General features: G+C 42.7%; 1 protein-coding gene across 5 annotated transcripts in view; it reads right to left on the bottom strand.

The window, feature by feature from the left end:
• Window positions 1–15790, bottom strand: part of ATR (ATR serine/threonine kinase) — a 368882-nt gene that overhangs the window by 287964 nt on the left and 65128 nt on the right. For 4 of the 5 annotated variants that reach the window (XM_029617054.1, XM_029617057.1, XM_029617053.1 and 1 more), the window contains exons 5-8: window positions 8026–8897; window positions 4010–4206; window positions 3635–3823; window positions 956–1167 (exon numbers count right to left, since the gene is read on the bottom strand). In XM_029617054.1, coding sequence (XP_029472914.1) covers window positions 956–1167; window positions 3635–3823; window positions 4010–4206; window positions 8026–8897 — 1470 coding nt within the window. The remainder of the gene's footprint in view (window positions 1–955; window positions 1168–3634; window positions 3824–4009; window positions 4207–8025; window positions 8898–15790) is intronic. The other variant, XM_029617056.1, reaches the window with a different exon arrangement.

Below are 15790 nucleotides of genomic sequence, written 5' to 3' on the forward strand. Positions count from 1 at the left end.
CAAGGTCTGAAGCCGCCATTCCCGCGGTTTGCAGTAACAGGGCCGTCCTTGCAGCATGGTTGCCGGGCCGAGAATGACAGCTGATTTCCCCGCCGGTCAGACAATGCAAGCATACTCCCTCACGGGAGAGCCTCGACGCAGGCTCCCCACGCATGATACAGAACACAGATTGAGGCATGTAGGGAGAGAGGGGGGAGGGCAGAACTGCCGCGTTTAAGACGGCAAGGATTGCCGGTGCCTGGCTGTGAGTGGGGAAGAGAAGAATCAGCTACCCGCTCCTTCCCCCAAAATTTCAGCTGCTTGCTTCAAACCTGTTTTTGGTTTTTTTTCAAAAACCAGAGGAATGAGACGTCTCTGTCAGCAGACCCGAGGCAAGCTACTTCTCTGGGTCTGCGCGGGGGAGGGACTGGACCACCAGTGTCACCCCTAGCCAGGCAGGTCACTGGGCTGAAGATCTCAAGGGGCAAAGCCCCCCTAGGCCCAATTAAGAGCAAGGGGTAAGAGCAAGGGGCAAGCACTATTGCTCCCTAACAGAAATTAAAACTTAAAAAAAAAAAAAAAAGGCATTGAACGCTTAAACTTAAATAATAATAAGTACTTGCTTGGTCCGATAATAAGACAGAAAGAGGGAGAAAAAAAAAAAGACTTTCCCAATCGAACAGCTGTCTAGAGGGGAACCACAGGTTCTGCTATCTGCATCTGCTGGAGACAGAGAAATACCGAAGGGACGCAGGGTGAGCACTGTCCTGATATAGGATAGCCTTTCAGTTTTTCTCTGTCTCCATCTGCTGGACAGGAGGCTCAACCCACTGTCTGGACTGATCCGGGTACGTACAGGGAAATAGTATATTCTAAATTGTTCTTCGCAGAACATTTCCCTAAGGAGAGAAGGCAGACAGAGCGACATACTGAGGGGGATTCACAATTTTCACAGAGGATCTAGTGAACAGCTCACCATGCATGTAGAGTAAAGCGTCCAGTACTTTCACTGTTCTGTCCATCAGTGGTCCGATGTTGGCTGTCTCGTGGGCAGAACCCAGCACATCCCTGCAGACCTTCAGCCCTCGCCTCAGAACCTCAGGGAGCAGCCACGCCAGTTGCAGCTTTACTTGAGAAGACCGAGCAGTTGGTTTCGACGTAGCTGCATCGGTCACCGTCTGATCCAAGCTTGTAGAAAGATTTGGGGGTGGGGGTGGGAATGCTTTTTATTCCCGTTGTACATACATATATATTCCCATTTGCTTCTTTTAAAAACTCTTGATTCAACCCAACACACATATCTGGTTTTTCACTCTACAAACAGTGCCCTAAGCCAAGGGAAAGAAAGAGCAACTTCCCATGGACTCAGCGGCTGAACTGGGTAAGTGAAAGGGGAAATGAGGGGGATGAGGGCTTTAATTCCATTTCCTAGGGATTTCCTGTCCTACACAGGACGTGCATCTCAGCAGCACCCTGTGACCAAGGGAGCAAGACACTGCGCCTCCAAATGCTACTTCCTGCAGTTATTTCTCAGCAGAGTAAATCCTGCCTATCCTGCAGGCCTGGTAATAGCAAAAAACTGCAGGTTTTTTAAAATAAATAATTAGAGATTGTGACCCTCAGACTAGGCTTCCAGCTCAATTGGCGCCAGCCCCTAAGTTGAGATTTGAAGCCAATAGCAGCCATACTGGTTTCTCTACCCCCTGTTTCTATCCAGCCCAGCCCCTGGGCATAACAATCCTTTGGCTGAGCACCAGAGGCTGCGTCTCCTTCCTAAACCAGATTTACATGCACCCTGGGGCTGGGGCTCCCTTCAGCCCAGCCATCCCAAGAAGCAGAAAGTAGGCTAGGGAACCAAACCCACAATCTCTTGCACGCCAGCCTGGAGAATGGCCACTGATTTGTCAGGCCAGCTGCAGCAAACCCAAGATTCAGGGATATCAATGTGTGACATGTATTCACCATTTCTGCTGAAAAATCACTGAAAGCCCAAAACAAATCACTAAATACAAGGAAAAAAATAAATCCAATGCAAAACAATTTTCCAGGAGAATTCCAAGGTATAATAAATCCTAAGAGGTGAATTTTAAGACCTGCGCGCACGTGGATGTGGAGATTTTATTAACATGCGCACGTATATGCGCATATACGTGCAACCTGTTATAAAATCGGCTGTACGTGCGTACGTAAGTGCGATTTTATATTGACGCGCGCATGTGCACGCAAATACCTCGTCAGTTGCGTAAGTGGGGGGGGGGGAGGGGGGGCATTTTAATAGATAGGCACACCAACACAAATACCTGTTTCCCCAGATCATTCCCAGTTTGCCCCAGTAAAGAAGAGGACTTGTCTCCCTGGCCCTTAAAACCCTGCCGACTAGCCTAGTATTTTTTTTTTATTGTATTACTTACACGCCACCGTCCATAGCAGAAGTAAAGTTACGAAGTAGGGGACCTGGCGCATGCTACGCGCAGACCTCAATGTACTGAGTTGGCCCGCCCATGCGCCACCGAGACCCCAGCCAATGCACCACCCCTTTTCTGAACTTTAGGATCTGTGTGTGCGTAGCAGGAGATGCGGGCGGGCTCGCGCGTTTTTTAAAATCCCGTGACTCGGCCCAGCGCTCATCCCCCAGCTTTGGCACGCGTTAAAGTTTTGAAAGTCAACCAGTAAAGACTTTTAATAAATATGTAGGCCTGGATTCACAAAAGCAGCCTAATTGTAGTGAAACAGGACTGCATGCAGAAATTCAGCCCAATTTACTCTATTTTATATATATATTTTTGTGTGTATATTTTGTAATCCAATGCATTCAGAACGGATGAAAAATACAATCCAAGCTAGACGTGAAAATGCAACATTTAAATCCCAAAACTATACGATATAGTAAATTGGGCTGAATTTCACATTCATCACTTCTGTCACATTCAGAGATACACTACCCCAGTGCTGAGAAATATCAAGGCTTTGTAACTGTGAACCAACGCAGAAAACAAAACAAGGCAAGTTACCCGTACCAGGATAATGCACGTTTTATAGCTTTGCTAAGAATAGCCAAAGAGTTTCTGTGAGTCTTTAATCCCATTTTATTCCTTTTTCTCATCTCCCCGTGATGGCTTGCCCTAGTAAGTTTAAATCCCCTTGCTGGATAAAAGTTAAAGCAAAAATTCCTAGTTGGGTGCAGCCAACAATTTATTTTTTTTTTAAATTTTTCATTGTGTTTGGGTTTAGCTGTGCTAAAAAATTTAACATGCGCTAAATTAAACAGCAGCACATCCCTAGAAATCTCCTCCGAGACCGAACCCCTAAACAAAGCTCTGGGGGGTCTTAAGTGACTGAAGCTTTTATTGCTGGGGAAAGGCTTGAGATTGTTTTGTAACTCGCTTTGAATTCTTTGAAAATTAAGCGTGCAATAAAGATTTGAATAAATACAGAGAGAGGGATCCTCCCTCACTCCAGAGCCTTCAGTGTGTCCAAGCCCCTCCAGGCAAGGGAACTCGAAATATGAATTTCCCCGTGCCACGGGGACGGCCCTCCCACCTCAGGGCTTCGACAGCGCATTCTTGTTGTAAGCCACTTTGACTGAACGGAAAGGTGGTGTATTGAGAGAGCGAAATAAAATTTAACTGCTGAGGATGCAGGAAACTATGGTTACCTGGTCCAGTTCTGAGAAGCATGAACCGTGCACAGAGCTGCCAGCCGCTGTATGACAGCTGTCCCCTCCAAAGTCCAAATAACATCCCCCTTCTTATCGTCTTCTTCAAGAACAGCCAGGAGAGAGAATAATTTCTGACTGAGCACATTCCACAGTTCGCTCTTCAATCTCATGTCCAGCGAACCCATCCTGTGATCAATAAGAAATACTTTTAAGTAAAATCAAAGAGGAAAAAAACTAGGCTTCTTACCACGGGGTATCAGCTGCACTTCCCTCACTCATAACTTGAAATCTGTGTCACTCAATTTCACCAAGAACAAAAAAAACAAAAGTTAAGATGCGAGGAAGTCATCTTATACAGACTGAATGTCGTACTCTGTTGCTGCAGGCAGTCTTGTGGGAGATTTTGCGGACTGGCATAGCCGTGGCCTCTTCACTGAAACTTCATCACTGCTGCTTCCTCCCCCAGCACCTTCCATGTCCGAGGAGGTCGACTGCATTTGCCACTGGGACTCCTGAAAGGCCTTTAGTCCGTCACTCTTCAACACTTCATAAAGGGAGCTCACCAAATACTAGGAAACACAATGTGCACATTTATCAGGCATGAGGGGGGCTTGGTCAAGTCAATACAACAAAGCCTTTCCTCAGTTGTTAAAATGTTTGCACTCACCGTCAACTAAACAAAAAATGGCCCAATATACTGTACAATAAATATCCAACAAAAAAAAAGAGCCAGTGAAACACTCTGTTGACTTATACTGGTATCATATTAGCCTATAAGTTAACAAACAGGCACGAGGCCTTATGATCAAGTATCACTGTGAATCAATTTTTAGAATTTTTCTTGCAAATAAAAAACAGTCTTCAAATGTAAATCCACGGGCATTAATGTTCACCCCTGATATGCATCTTAGAACATGATCCTTGTAAGACAGCATAAACTGGATATTTTCAGAAAGGCCAGAGGCAAATACGTGGCTTATATCAAAGGTGTTCCCCTGCTCTCTGTGTTCACTGGGCCTTGATTTTGATGCCCTGCATAGTGAACACCAAAAGCAGGGGAACACCTTCTATAAAAGCTAAGTATTTGGCTCTGAACTGTTTCTTGAAAACATCCAGTTTATGTTAGTTTACAAGGATCATGTTCTAAGACGTATATCGGGGTGAACATTAATGCCAGTGGGTTTACACTTGACTGTTTTATTTGCAAGAAAATTTCTAAAAATTGTTTAAGACTCACCACGATTATGACAATACCTGTTCATTCACTTAAGGCCTCGTGCCTGTTTGAGTGTTACTTTACAGGTTAATACGATACCAGTATAAATGAATTGAGTGTTTCACTGGCTCTTTGTTGTTGGCTAGTTTTTGTACTCCCTGTCCACAATAGGTACAAAGCGTCTCAGAATTTGAACAAGACTATTATTTTTCACCCACCCTCCACTGAGATTTCTCTTCCTATTTGCCAAGCATGATCTCCAGTACTTTACCTTCCCCCCGCCCCGCCCTATTCTCTCTTCCTACAGACGGGCCGAGCTCTGCAGTAATTTCCAGTGGCTGAGAGAGCAGGACACAGCTGAGGACAGAATTCTTTCCAGCACCTTTATGTCATTGTCAGAGGGCAGATTCTGATGATTATGAGTGCTGCTTCAGCGGTGCTTTCAACTAGGATCACCCTTGAGCCCAGACTCTCTCTCTCTCACTTGGCAATGCAAGCTGAGCTGAGGCAGTGTAGTCAAGACACTAGGGCACCACCACCAGCAGCAAATACAAATGTGCACCAGTAAAAGTGCCACCTGGCAGCACAGCCCCAAACTGCAAAAACAAAAAAAAAATCAGCCTTCCGGTTATTACCTGTCACCACTTAAAGTCAAACCTTGCAGGAGGAAGAAAAAAGCATACCAGTTCACGCCAAGTCGTCAATAACCAAATCTGTAGTCATTGGTAAACAGATGACTGCAGCAAGGCACAACATTTTCAATCACTTACCTACAATGCTGAGATTTTGAAAACAACAATTTAGAACGATAAATAACTTTTTTTTTTAATGTAGTACTGCAATAGTGGGAAACAGGCTTCTGCTGTTACCACACGCAGGGAAGGTGGCCAAGGAACCTGCAGCAATGTCAGAAGCCAAACTCCTAGCGTTACAGTACCCTTGGAATCAGTAAACGGCATTTTCTGCACATACTGCTGTATTTTCAAAAGGCTGAGAGTAAATCCTCCGTAAAACTTCCGTGTACAAATTGGCTGCATTCTCTCCTCTTTTGAAGAGAGGAAGGCATTCAACATTAAATAATGGGTTCAAAGAGTTCGGTAACCTACACTTTTCACCCAATACACCAAAATGTATTTACACCCAGGATACCTACTAGAAATCTACCTCATACCTAGGTCACATCTGAATTTATGCTGAACCTTATTTAAAATATAATCTGACTTGGGGAAAAGGCAGGCTAGCAAATATATAAGCCGCTCTGAACACCGTGCAAAACCTAGCTGTGTTTTAGCAGCATATCTGAGTGACAAGACCCCTGCGTATCACTGAAACAAGGGACTGTTTTCTTACAGCCTGTCTGTCCAGGATGTTTTCCTTGTCTATTTAGAGGCCTCTCCCCAAAACTTTAACAGAAGACCTAAGGCTTGTATGCCGAACACTTCCAGAGCAGGTAACTGGACAGGAAATAGTGCAGTCCTAGCATTTTTCATGACACAGGCTCCTCCGATAATAATGCTGCATATTTCTTTAGCCTTAGTATGAAAGGAAAATTGGTTCTTACTGCTAATTTTCATTCCTGAAGTACCACGGATCAGTCCAGACCAGTTTATGCATCCCTAACCAGCAAATGGAGGCAGAGGACAAAATCTTGAGGCACTGCTTCATAACCGGAGGGAGTGAAGGGCCCAGAGGGGCAGAGGGAACCGGGACTCCTGGCTATCTAACCCCTCCCCCCCCCCAGCCAAGAAGGACCAAGTCCAGACGGGGGTCACCAACCCCCCCCCCCCCCCCCCGCTCACCCATGGGACGGCCCTAGAATGAACCTAACACCTCTGGGAGCCAAATCCTCTTATCTTAAATTTTATGTATTTATTTTAACAGTTCCAGAGACTGCAGATTTGCACCCCTACCATCTGCTGGAGACAGAGAAATACTGAGGGACTGCAGGTAGCACTCTTGGTTATGCAGCAGTGCCCCAAGGTTTGGTTCTCTGCCTCCATCTGCTTGTAGGGCTGCAGAAACCCACTTGCCTGGACTGATCTGGGGGGTGTGAAAAGAAACAAAGGTTTATCAGATGGTCCCAAATGTCTGTGTATGATTTTGTTTGCATGTTTCTGTGTGTCCCCCTTCTCACTTACCTAATAACTTTTAAAAAGGCAAGACTGGTGTGGAGGTACAGGGGTGGCAAAATGGTCAACTTGCCCTTAGGACATGCACTTATGTCTCCAGAACCACTGGGTCAATATAAAATAGAACTGGGTACATAAACAGAGTATGAGGAACTATATTTGCACACCAAAGTGGGAGTGATTTGGATGGACCCAGGAACTGAGTAAAGTGGCTGATGTCTCCATAGGAAATGCATGGGGGAAGAGCCAAGGGGTTAGGACCTCACAATCGTCAGGCTGCTCTGGATTAAACTTCATATTTGGGCAGAGAGCGCAAAGAAATTAAGTTATATGGAACGAAAGTTACAACTGGGGAGTGAGAGGCAGCAAAGTTGGTACCTTTTGCAAGGAAATGCATGGGTGTCGGTTGAGCCAAGGCTATCTACAATGTCACATTTTCTACTTGTTTTTAAGTCAAGGTTTGTCAATACACTACAAATGTTTGCGAAATAGTTTTCACATTTACATAAAGAGAATTTACCTATTTATTTATTTATTTAAAAGTTTTTATATACCGCACTAGGGGTAGGTATCTATCCATCTTAGCGGTTTACATCATAAAACACACATAATATTTGACCTAGCATAAAAACAGATAGCTTTAGCCTCTACTGAATCCTGTCCAGGACTGTAAAGACGTGGGATATAAATATTTTTAAATGCAAAAATAAATCTTACGAGCCCACATCAATATTGCATGATACATGGCTTCGGAATCCTGTCTTATGATTAGTCCAAGCCATGGCTCATGCCCCTCTTCACGAGGGAGGGTGGGAAAGCGTTCTGGAGATGAAACATTAACCTCTCCAGCTCTGTGCTGGGAAAGCCCACGCCCAGCGGCGCCCTCAAGTCAGCTTCCCTTTTTATAACTGGCATCCCACCAACATACCACCTAACTCCTGGGGATCCATGAGACGTCCTTACGTTATTATGAGAGAAAACAGTGCTGCACGTTCCCACCTTATTCCGAAACCAACACTACACACGCTTCCGTTATTACCCACCTCTTGTTTCTCCTGCGTGCCCAGCACATCAGCGATGGCCCTGCAGATGTCACCCATGCGGCTCTCTCTCACTTCTACAGCAACTTCGTAGCCAGCTGGCACAAACCTCACAAAATAACAGAACAGGTCACACAGGGCTACCTTCAATTGCTCAGAGCAAAGACATCGGAGCACACCAGCTTGAAACAGCTCCCAGAGTTTGTCCAGCAACCTACTCAAAAAGAAAGGCTCGATATCCAAGCAGGAAGAGGCTTCGGCAGGAAACAGCGCCTTCATCAGCTCCGGCAGCACTTCTTCGTACAGCTCCAGTTCCCTGCTGTCAGTGTCCGTAAGAGACTTCAAGATCCCAAGGAAAGCAGTGAAGAAAGCGCTGGCTGGCTGTTGGGGTGGCCCCCCCAGGGTGATCAGCTGTGTTATAAAGCGCATGGCCATGCCCTTAACCCGAGGACTGCTGGAGTCCAGCAGACAGGCGCCCAGCCCCCAGAGAACCCGGCCCTGCCTCCTGACGTGCACGGCTGGAACGATGTCGGTCAGGACGGCCAACAGTGCGACTTCTAAAGGCTCCGTGTCTTGCATGCTCTTTAACTCCAAACGAGCCAACCTCGGAGAGGCCGGCGTTTCGCTCCCACGGCTTAAGAACCTGGCCACGGACACGGGCCAGGCCAGGCCATCTCCATTTGTCGCGTGGATGAAAACTAAATCTTCAAGGAGATCCAGCAAATCCTTGGTCAGCGCCCCGAAAACGGCAGAGTTCCTGATCTTAAAGAGGCACAGCAAAGAGGAAATGACACTGCAGGTTTTCTTCTGCAGGATCTGGCAGTTTGGGGCAGCTGCAATACACAGAAGTCTTGTTATGATCCAATTACTAAAATCTAAAAAGGGAACAGAAAGATTATTAGTATATTGGCTAGGCAGCGTGCCATCACTGTTCAGCAACAACTCTAATCAGTACATCATATATAAACACTCAAAAAAAAATCTTTACAGGTTTATGTACACTTTGCAGTGTTTGTTATTACAACAAACTACCTACAGCTACCTACAGCTGTCTAACCTTAGGACAGCTCTCTGGCCTGACCATTGGAGTTAGTCGGTTAACTTAAGCTGGCAAACAAATCGTCCCAGTTACGCCCCTAACTTAGCCCACTAAATTCTAACTCCCTCATTACAATTTAGCAGAATATGTGCACAAATAGTAAGTTAGCCAACTAAATGCTTTTCAATATGGACCTCTACAAGTCCAATATTTAAATGTCACTTAGCTGGGTAAGTAGGATTTATCCAGCTAAATGACGGCCGCTGAATATCCAGCTACGTTCAGTGGTCACCACTTAGTTGGATAAGTCAATTATCTGGCTGAGTAATTAGCTGGACAGACAGTGCACCTAACTGGGCAGTGCTACTTATCTGGCTAAGATACACCTTTTGAAAATTGCCCACCCTGTATGTAGGTAGGAGTATATACGTTCTTCCACAATGCATTTACTTTTCCCTTCACTTTCATGGAGGTGTTATCAGGGCGGGATTATATCACGGGAGGCATAATGCACATAAGTTTTGTTTTTGCAAAAAGTACACGCATTGCTCTGGTCAGAAAAATTATCTGCAGAAAAAACAGGTGCAAATGTATATGCAGGTACTTTTCTTGGAAATCTGGTGCAAAGCCTTTGGGGAAAAACCACCAGCGGATTTTGCGTCAAAACGCCTAGTTTTCAAAACTGCCCCCCCAAAACGTTTCACCATCATGTAATGCTTCCAGGTACTGTAACACACTGATGTTTGGTAGGAATGGAGGGGGAAGGTGGAGAAGGGAAAGCACAGCTGGCTACAACGTTTGTTCCTGTACAGACAGAATCTACAGAGGAAGACAGCACAGCCAGAAGCAGAGCAATCTTCCTTTGATGGATAGCACTAGAGAAGAAATGCAGCAATGGGGGGAATCCCAAGAGGAAGAAGAGGCAGGCAGACTAAAATCTAATAAATGGGTTGGGGGTTTTTGGCTACTGCAGTTAGACCAGACCTTTCAGATCCTGGATGAAAGTAGGTTGCTCAATTTAGGATGCTGGTCATGCAGAATTCTTCTTATACAGTATCTTATATATATAATAAGCGCGCAGGGGGAAGGGGTTAATTTCTGCTGGTGGCAGAGGATTAGAAGGCCTATCTGCAAGCTTCTCCCAGAAGAGGACTCCAGAGGCTCCTGCCAGCCTTTTTAGGCTTCCACGGCCCCTGCACTCTTTCCAGCAGCAGAGGACTTGAAGGCTCCTGGACATATTTCTCCTGCCAGAAGACATTCAGGCCGATACAGTACAGTGCGCTCCAGCGGAGCGCACTATTAACCCACGATTGGACGCGCGTTTGACGTTTGACGTGCTAGCGTTACCCCTTATTCAGTAAGGGGTAATAGTGTGTCGAAAACACGCGTCCAACCGCCCCCCCCTCCCCGAACCTAATAGCGCCCTCAACATGCAAATGCACGCTGATGGCCCTGTTAGTTATTCCCGCGCAATTCTGTAAGTAAAATGTGTAGCCAAGCTGCATATTTTACTTTAAGAAATTAGCACCTACCCAAAGGTAGGCGTTAATTTCTGCCAGCACCGGGAAGTGTACAGAAAAGCATATTAAGTCGGAGGTCCCGAAAGTTAAAAAAAGTAAAAAAAAAAAAAAATTTGAAATAGGCCCACGGCTCACGAGTTGAATACCGGATGCTCAATTTTGCCGGCGTCCGGTTTCCGAACCCATGGCTGTCAGCGGGCTCGAGAACTGAAGCCAGCAAAATTGAGTGTTGGCTGTCAAACTCGCTGACAGCCGCCGCTCCTGTCCAAAAAGAGGCGCTAGGGACACTAGCGTGTCCCTAGCGCCTCTTTTTACCGCCGGCCCTAATTTAAATAAATTAAATTACTGAATCGCGCGCACAGGAGAGTGTCTTGTTCGCCCGCTCTCCCGCGATTTTTACTGTATCGGCCCGATTGTGAGCCCTCTAGGCTTCAGTTTCCACATCCCCCAGCCTCTTTCCAGCAGCAGAGGATTTGAAGGCTCCTGGACATATGTCTCCTGCCAGAAGACATTGTGAGCCTAGGCTTCAGTTTCCACATCCCCCAGCCTCTTTCCAGCGGCAGAGGACCAAAAGGCTTATTTGCGTAATTCTCCCAGCAGAGAGCCATCTCTGCTTCTATATCCCCTGCCCTCATTCGGAAAGGCGCGCACCAAAACACCGATTCCTATACATTTTTAACAGATTTATTTTACACAATAATAGGGAATTTAAAACAAGAGTCAATAAGGTGTGTAACCAGGTGCTTTTAAGTAGATTAACTGCAGTCTCTGGAGGATCACTAACAAACAAAGCAATAGATTAAAAGTACTTTAGATTAGTGTGAAGATCCCTTAGAAATTTAAAATCGTTAACAGATGAAGAAAAGTACAGGCCGATGCAATAAGATGAAGCAAGCCTAGCACACCGGTTTACTTATTATTGGGCGCACGTTTTGGGTGTACTAAGCTTAGCAAGTCTGTTGTTTACTATAAGTTACTGAAAGCGTATGATACGATGTAGTGTGAGTGAAATTTTTTTGTGATTTTATGAAGCGAAAGATACGAAGGTGATTTTTATTATTTCAAAGATGGCCTGACATATCTTTTTTATGAGTAGAATGTCAATCAGGAATTAAATGAAATTTTTTTTTTTTTTAAATATTACTAAACATGATGCAAGAGAAAAAAAGATTTTGAGTTAGAAAAAAAAAAAAGATAGGGACGAGAAGCCTACACAAGATTCAGTTAACGGATTCAAATACAAAGTCTTTTGTATTTAAGGGATCCTGGACACCCACGAGGACATTTGTCCGTTGGACTTTACAAACTGATTGACCTAAAAACAGAAGAAATGACCCATGTTATTACTGCCAAAGAATAAGTCACAGAAGAAAAGATTTAAAGAGAGAATTCTCTCTTTTATGAACGATTCTTCAGCATCCTTCATATTTTCCACCTCCTCTTCAGAGACAATCTGTGCTGTTCCATGCAGCTCAGCTACTAGAAACTGTCAAGAATGTCTCATAATCTACTGATAATGGTTATTCTGACAATATTTTGAAAGCCCATTAATGCTTTAAGCTAAGCGCAGAGAAAATTACTTCCTGTTACCACTACTTTCTGGAAAAAACTGAATAGCTAATTTAATTAGAAACTTTTTTTATCCTAAATAATATATTTTAGTTTATATCTTTTTATGATTAAGCCATTTGAAATCCTTTTTGTTTCAGGGATTTCTTGTTCTCTGTTTTTTGTTTTTTTATCTGTTTCCCTGCTTCAATATAGGCCAAGGGTCAGAGCCTGTATCCCTGCTTGCTTGTATGGTTAACTATAACAAATTACTTGATTCACAAGGATTAGATCCCATTTACATACATGAGACAAGAATTTGAATGTAAACCAATTAGGAAAATGTTATACCAATAAACAAACTAATGATTAGAGTGTAAAAGAAAATACTTAGATCCCTTGACCCTAAATTGTAATAACACATGTTTTAGAGACTTCAGCCGTAAGAAATAGTGATATTTTGATTGGTGGATGCTTGGAATCATGATCTTAATTGTGTGATATTTATATTCCTCCTGAGAACTTTACGTAATTACCGAGTATGTGAGTGTGATGTCTTATGAAGAAAAAAAGATTCAATTTGTTTTAGTAGATATAGCTTTCATTAGCTATTAAGGCTTAGATTATTTAATAATTCTATGCAGCTATCTTGAAAACTGAAAAAAAAAGAAAGCTTACAGTTTGATTTTTAGTATCCAGAACTGCAGCTGTGATGAACTTTTTATATTAAATAATAATTTTAGGATTATCTTTTCCAAGCCTAAGAAAAATTATATTGACTATGAATGAATAAACTTCCAGTTTTATTTTGAATACTAAACTATAAAATTTTATTTAAAAAAACAGAGGAAACAGTTTACTGTTTTTATTTTGAATACAAACAATCTACAATCCTGTTTTCTGTTCTGCACTATAGAAATGTAATAAGACATGTAAATAGAAATATTTTTTCCCTCCTTTATCTAAATAAGATGTTTGACTTGCTCTGTGCATGCTGCTGAATTGAAATATCTAAATGTATTTGGTTGGGGGTTAATTCAGAATGTACACATCTATCTATATAGTAGCTTTATCGTTTACTTTGTGTGTCTTGTTTAGGCTTAGGAAGAAAAATGACCACCACAAAGTAAAATGGCATCTTAAAGCTAGAATGTTTATCTTTTCTCTCTCAGGAATGTGTGGTATGTATTTTATAGTGCTACACAGTGCTACATTTAGATTTGAAAACATTTTCTTATAACATGATTAGATTTAGAAGTGTTACAAGTATTGTGTAATTTGTTATATTGCCTTTATCAGAAAATGTATTTGTCTTAGATTCTTCCTTGTTTCTGGATTAAGAGGGAATTATCTATGAACAATGAAATGAAGACTTTGAAAAAAGGTTTTATTGATTTTACCTATTAGTATTTCAATTAAAAAAAATTATGAATACTGCAACATTTATTAATACCCAGTTATATTATACTGTATGATGCATATTTCTATAGAATAAGATAATTGATTAAAAAGAACAGTCTAATATCTTTCCAGTGCAAATAAAACATATTGGGGCAGATTTTCAAAGGGTTACGTGCGTAACCCCCGAAAAGCTGCCCCTGCGCGCGCCGAGCCTATCTTGCATAGGCTCGGCGGCACATGCAAGCCCCGGGACGCTCGTATGTCCCGGGGCGGAGTCCTCTGGCACAGCAGCCTGTGCCGGGGGATGTGCACCAGCAGCCGGCCGGGCAGGCGTAACATTTGGAACAAAGGTAGGGGGGGAGGTTGGGGAGGTGGAAGGAAAGTTCCCTCCGAGGCCGCTCCGATTTTGGAGCGGCCTCGGAGGGAAAGGAGGAAGGATGTGTGGCTCGGCGCATGCAAGTTGCACAATTGTGCACCCCCTTGCGCAAGCTGACCCTGGATTTTGTAACATGCGCGCATGTTACACAATCGGGCGTAGATTTGTTTGCGCCAGGTTGCACGAACAAATCTACGCCTGCGCGCAGGTTTTAAGATCTGCCCCATTATTCACTACAAGAACACATATCCAGTCATATATTAAACACTGAAGTATAAAATGTTTAGTGTATCCAATGACCTTGCACAGAGAGATATTATATGTGAACCAGAATGGGGTTTTTTTTCAAGTTCTTTCTCAGAACAAGAAAAGAGAGGATGAGAGTCTCTACCCAGTATCAACATATTGCTGCTTTGCAGAAGTTCCATGTTGTCTATTAGAGTTCTGAAGGTTTAAGTTTTTATATCCCTGCTTTCAAATAATAGTTGAAATATTCATGAATTTGGAAAAAAAAAGGTTTTTTTACTTTTAATTGTTTAGAAATATGCTTTTATTTTATATGAGTCTGAACAAAAAGTTAGAAATTATTCTTTATCTCTTTTTCCAAAACCTGAAAAAATGTTAACATTAATGAAATGAGTTACTAAGTAAAGTACATTGCTGAACCTTATTTCAATTGAAGCATTATATGGTGAAACACTTTTTAGAAATCACTGTTTAATACTGAATTAGGTTCAATTATGATTTAAATATCAATGTGAAAGAAACTGTCTCTGATATATGTGTATTGCCATCCTAAATATGATTATTGCCATAAGCATTAATTTGGACCATTTGTGAGACAGTTTTGATGACCTCCTAATCTTAAATCCACCACCAAGAACTTCACTGCTGCGTTAGATCCTGTCAAGTTTGGCTTCTGAATCCAAATGCTTGCCTGTGAGAACACAGATGGAAAGTTGCCCATGAATGGACTTTAATAGGAACTGTTTGATATTTTTTGAAGGACATTATTATAAAGAAAAGAACTGAACGTGCTTTTCTTTTAGCATTGAAAGAACTTGACTTAATTAAAAATGATTATGATATAGCCTAATGATACCAGATGCATTACACCTCAAGTTTTCTAAATGTTTGTAATTAGAGTTAATCGTACAGAACTATATCTTGCACTGTTTTAAATTTAAAGATTATAGAATTACAAATGATTTATAGTTTCATAAATTCCTGTTACAATTTTCTACTTAAGCTGACCCATATTTAAGATTTGATACCCAAAACACAGAATTCCCAAATTATCTTTTGGTCTGGTGTCAAAGTGGAAGTTTCCCAAATAGCTTTGATAAATAATATTCATTTTTGCTTAACATATTTAGTTATTGAAGTTAGATTTTTTTATATTTTTCTGTTTTTGTGCTTTGTCTGTCACTGTGTAATCAATCTCTGCCCATAAATTTGCCTCAAAGTTGACTTCTGCAATAATTATTTTGCATTGCCCATTACAAACTCTTGACAAATACATATCCAGCGCTGGAGCATGAATAGGCCTGAAGGGCAAGCCTTATCGGATTTTGTTCCGAGGAGTCACTCATTCCTAGTCTATCTGTGGCTCCGTGAGGCACGCTTACAATCAACTTAAGACATGATAAGTGAGGAGTGGTTTTGGAGCCAAATGCTGCATTATATGCCAGTCTTAAGTACTGAGGAAAATATACCTGGAGTGTCATACAGTGAAGAAGCAGACTAAAGAGGAGATTTTAAAATGTGTGCGTGCTACCCGGCGCATGCACATGGACCCGCGCCGATTTTATAACAATTTAGGAGCGGACTGGGAGGGAACTTTCCTACCCCCTACCCTAATCTCCCATCCCCTCTCCCACCCCC

The sequence above is a fragment of the Rhinatrema bivittatum genome, chromosome 9 (genome assembly GCF_901001135.1).
Source record: "Rhinatrema bivittatum chromosome 9, aRhiBiv1.1, whole genome shotgun sequence".
Lineage (NCBI taxonomy): Eukaryota > Metazoa > Chordata > Amphibia > Gymnophiona > Rhinatrematidae > Rhinatrema > Rhinatrema bivittatum.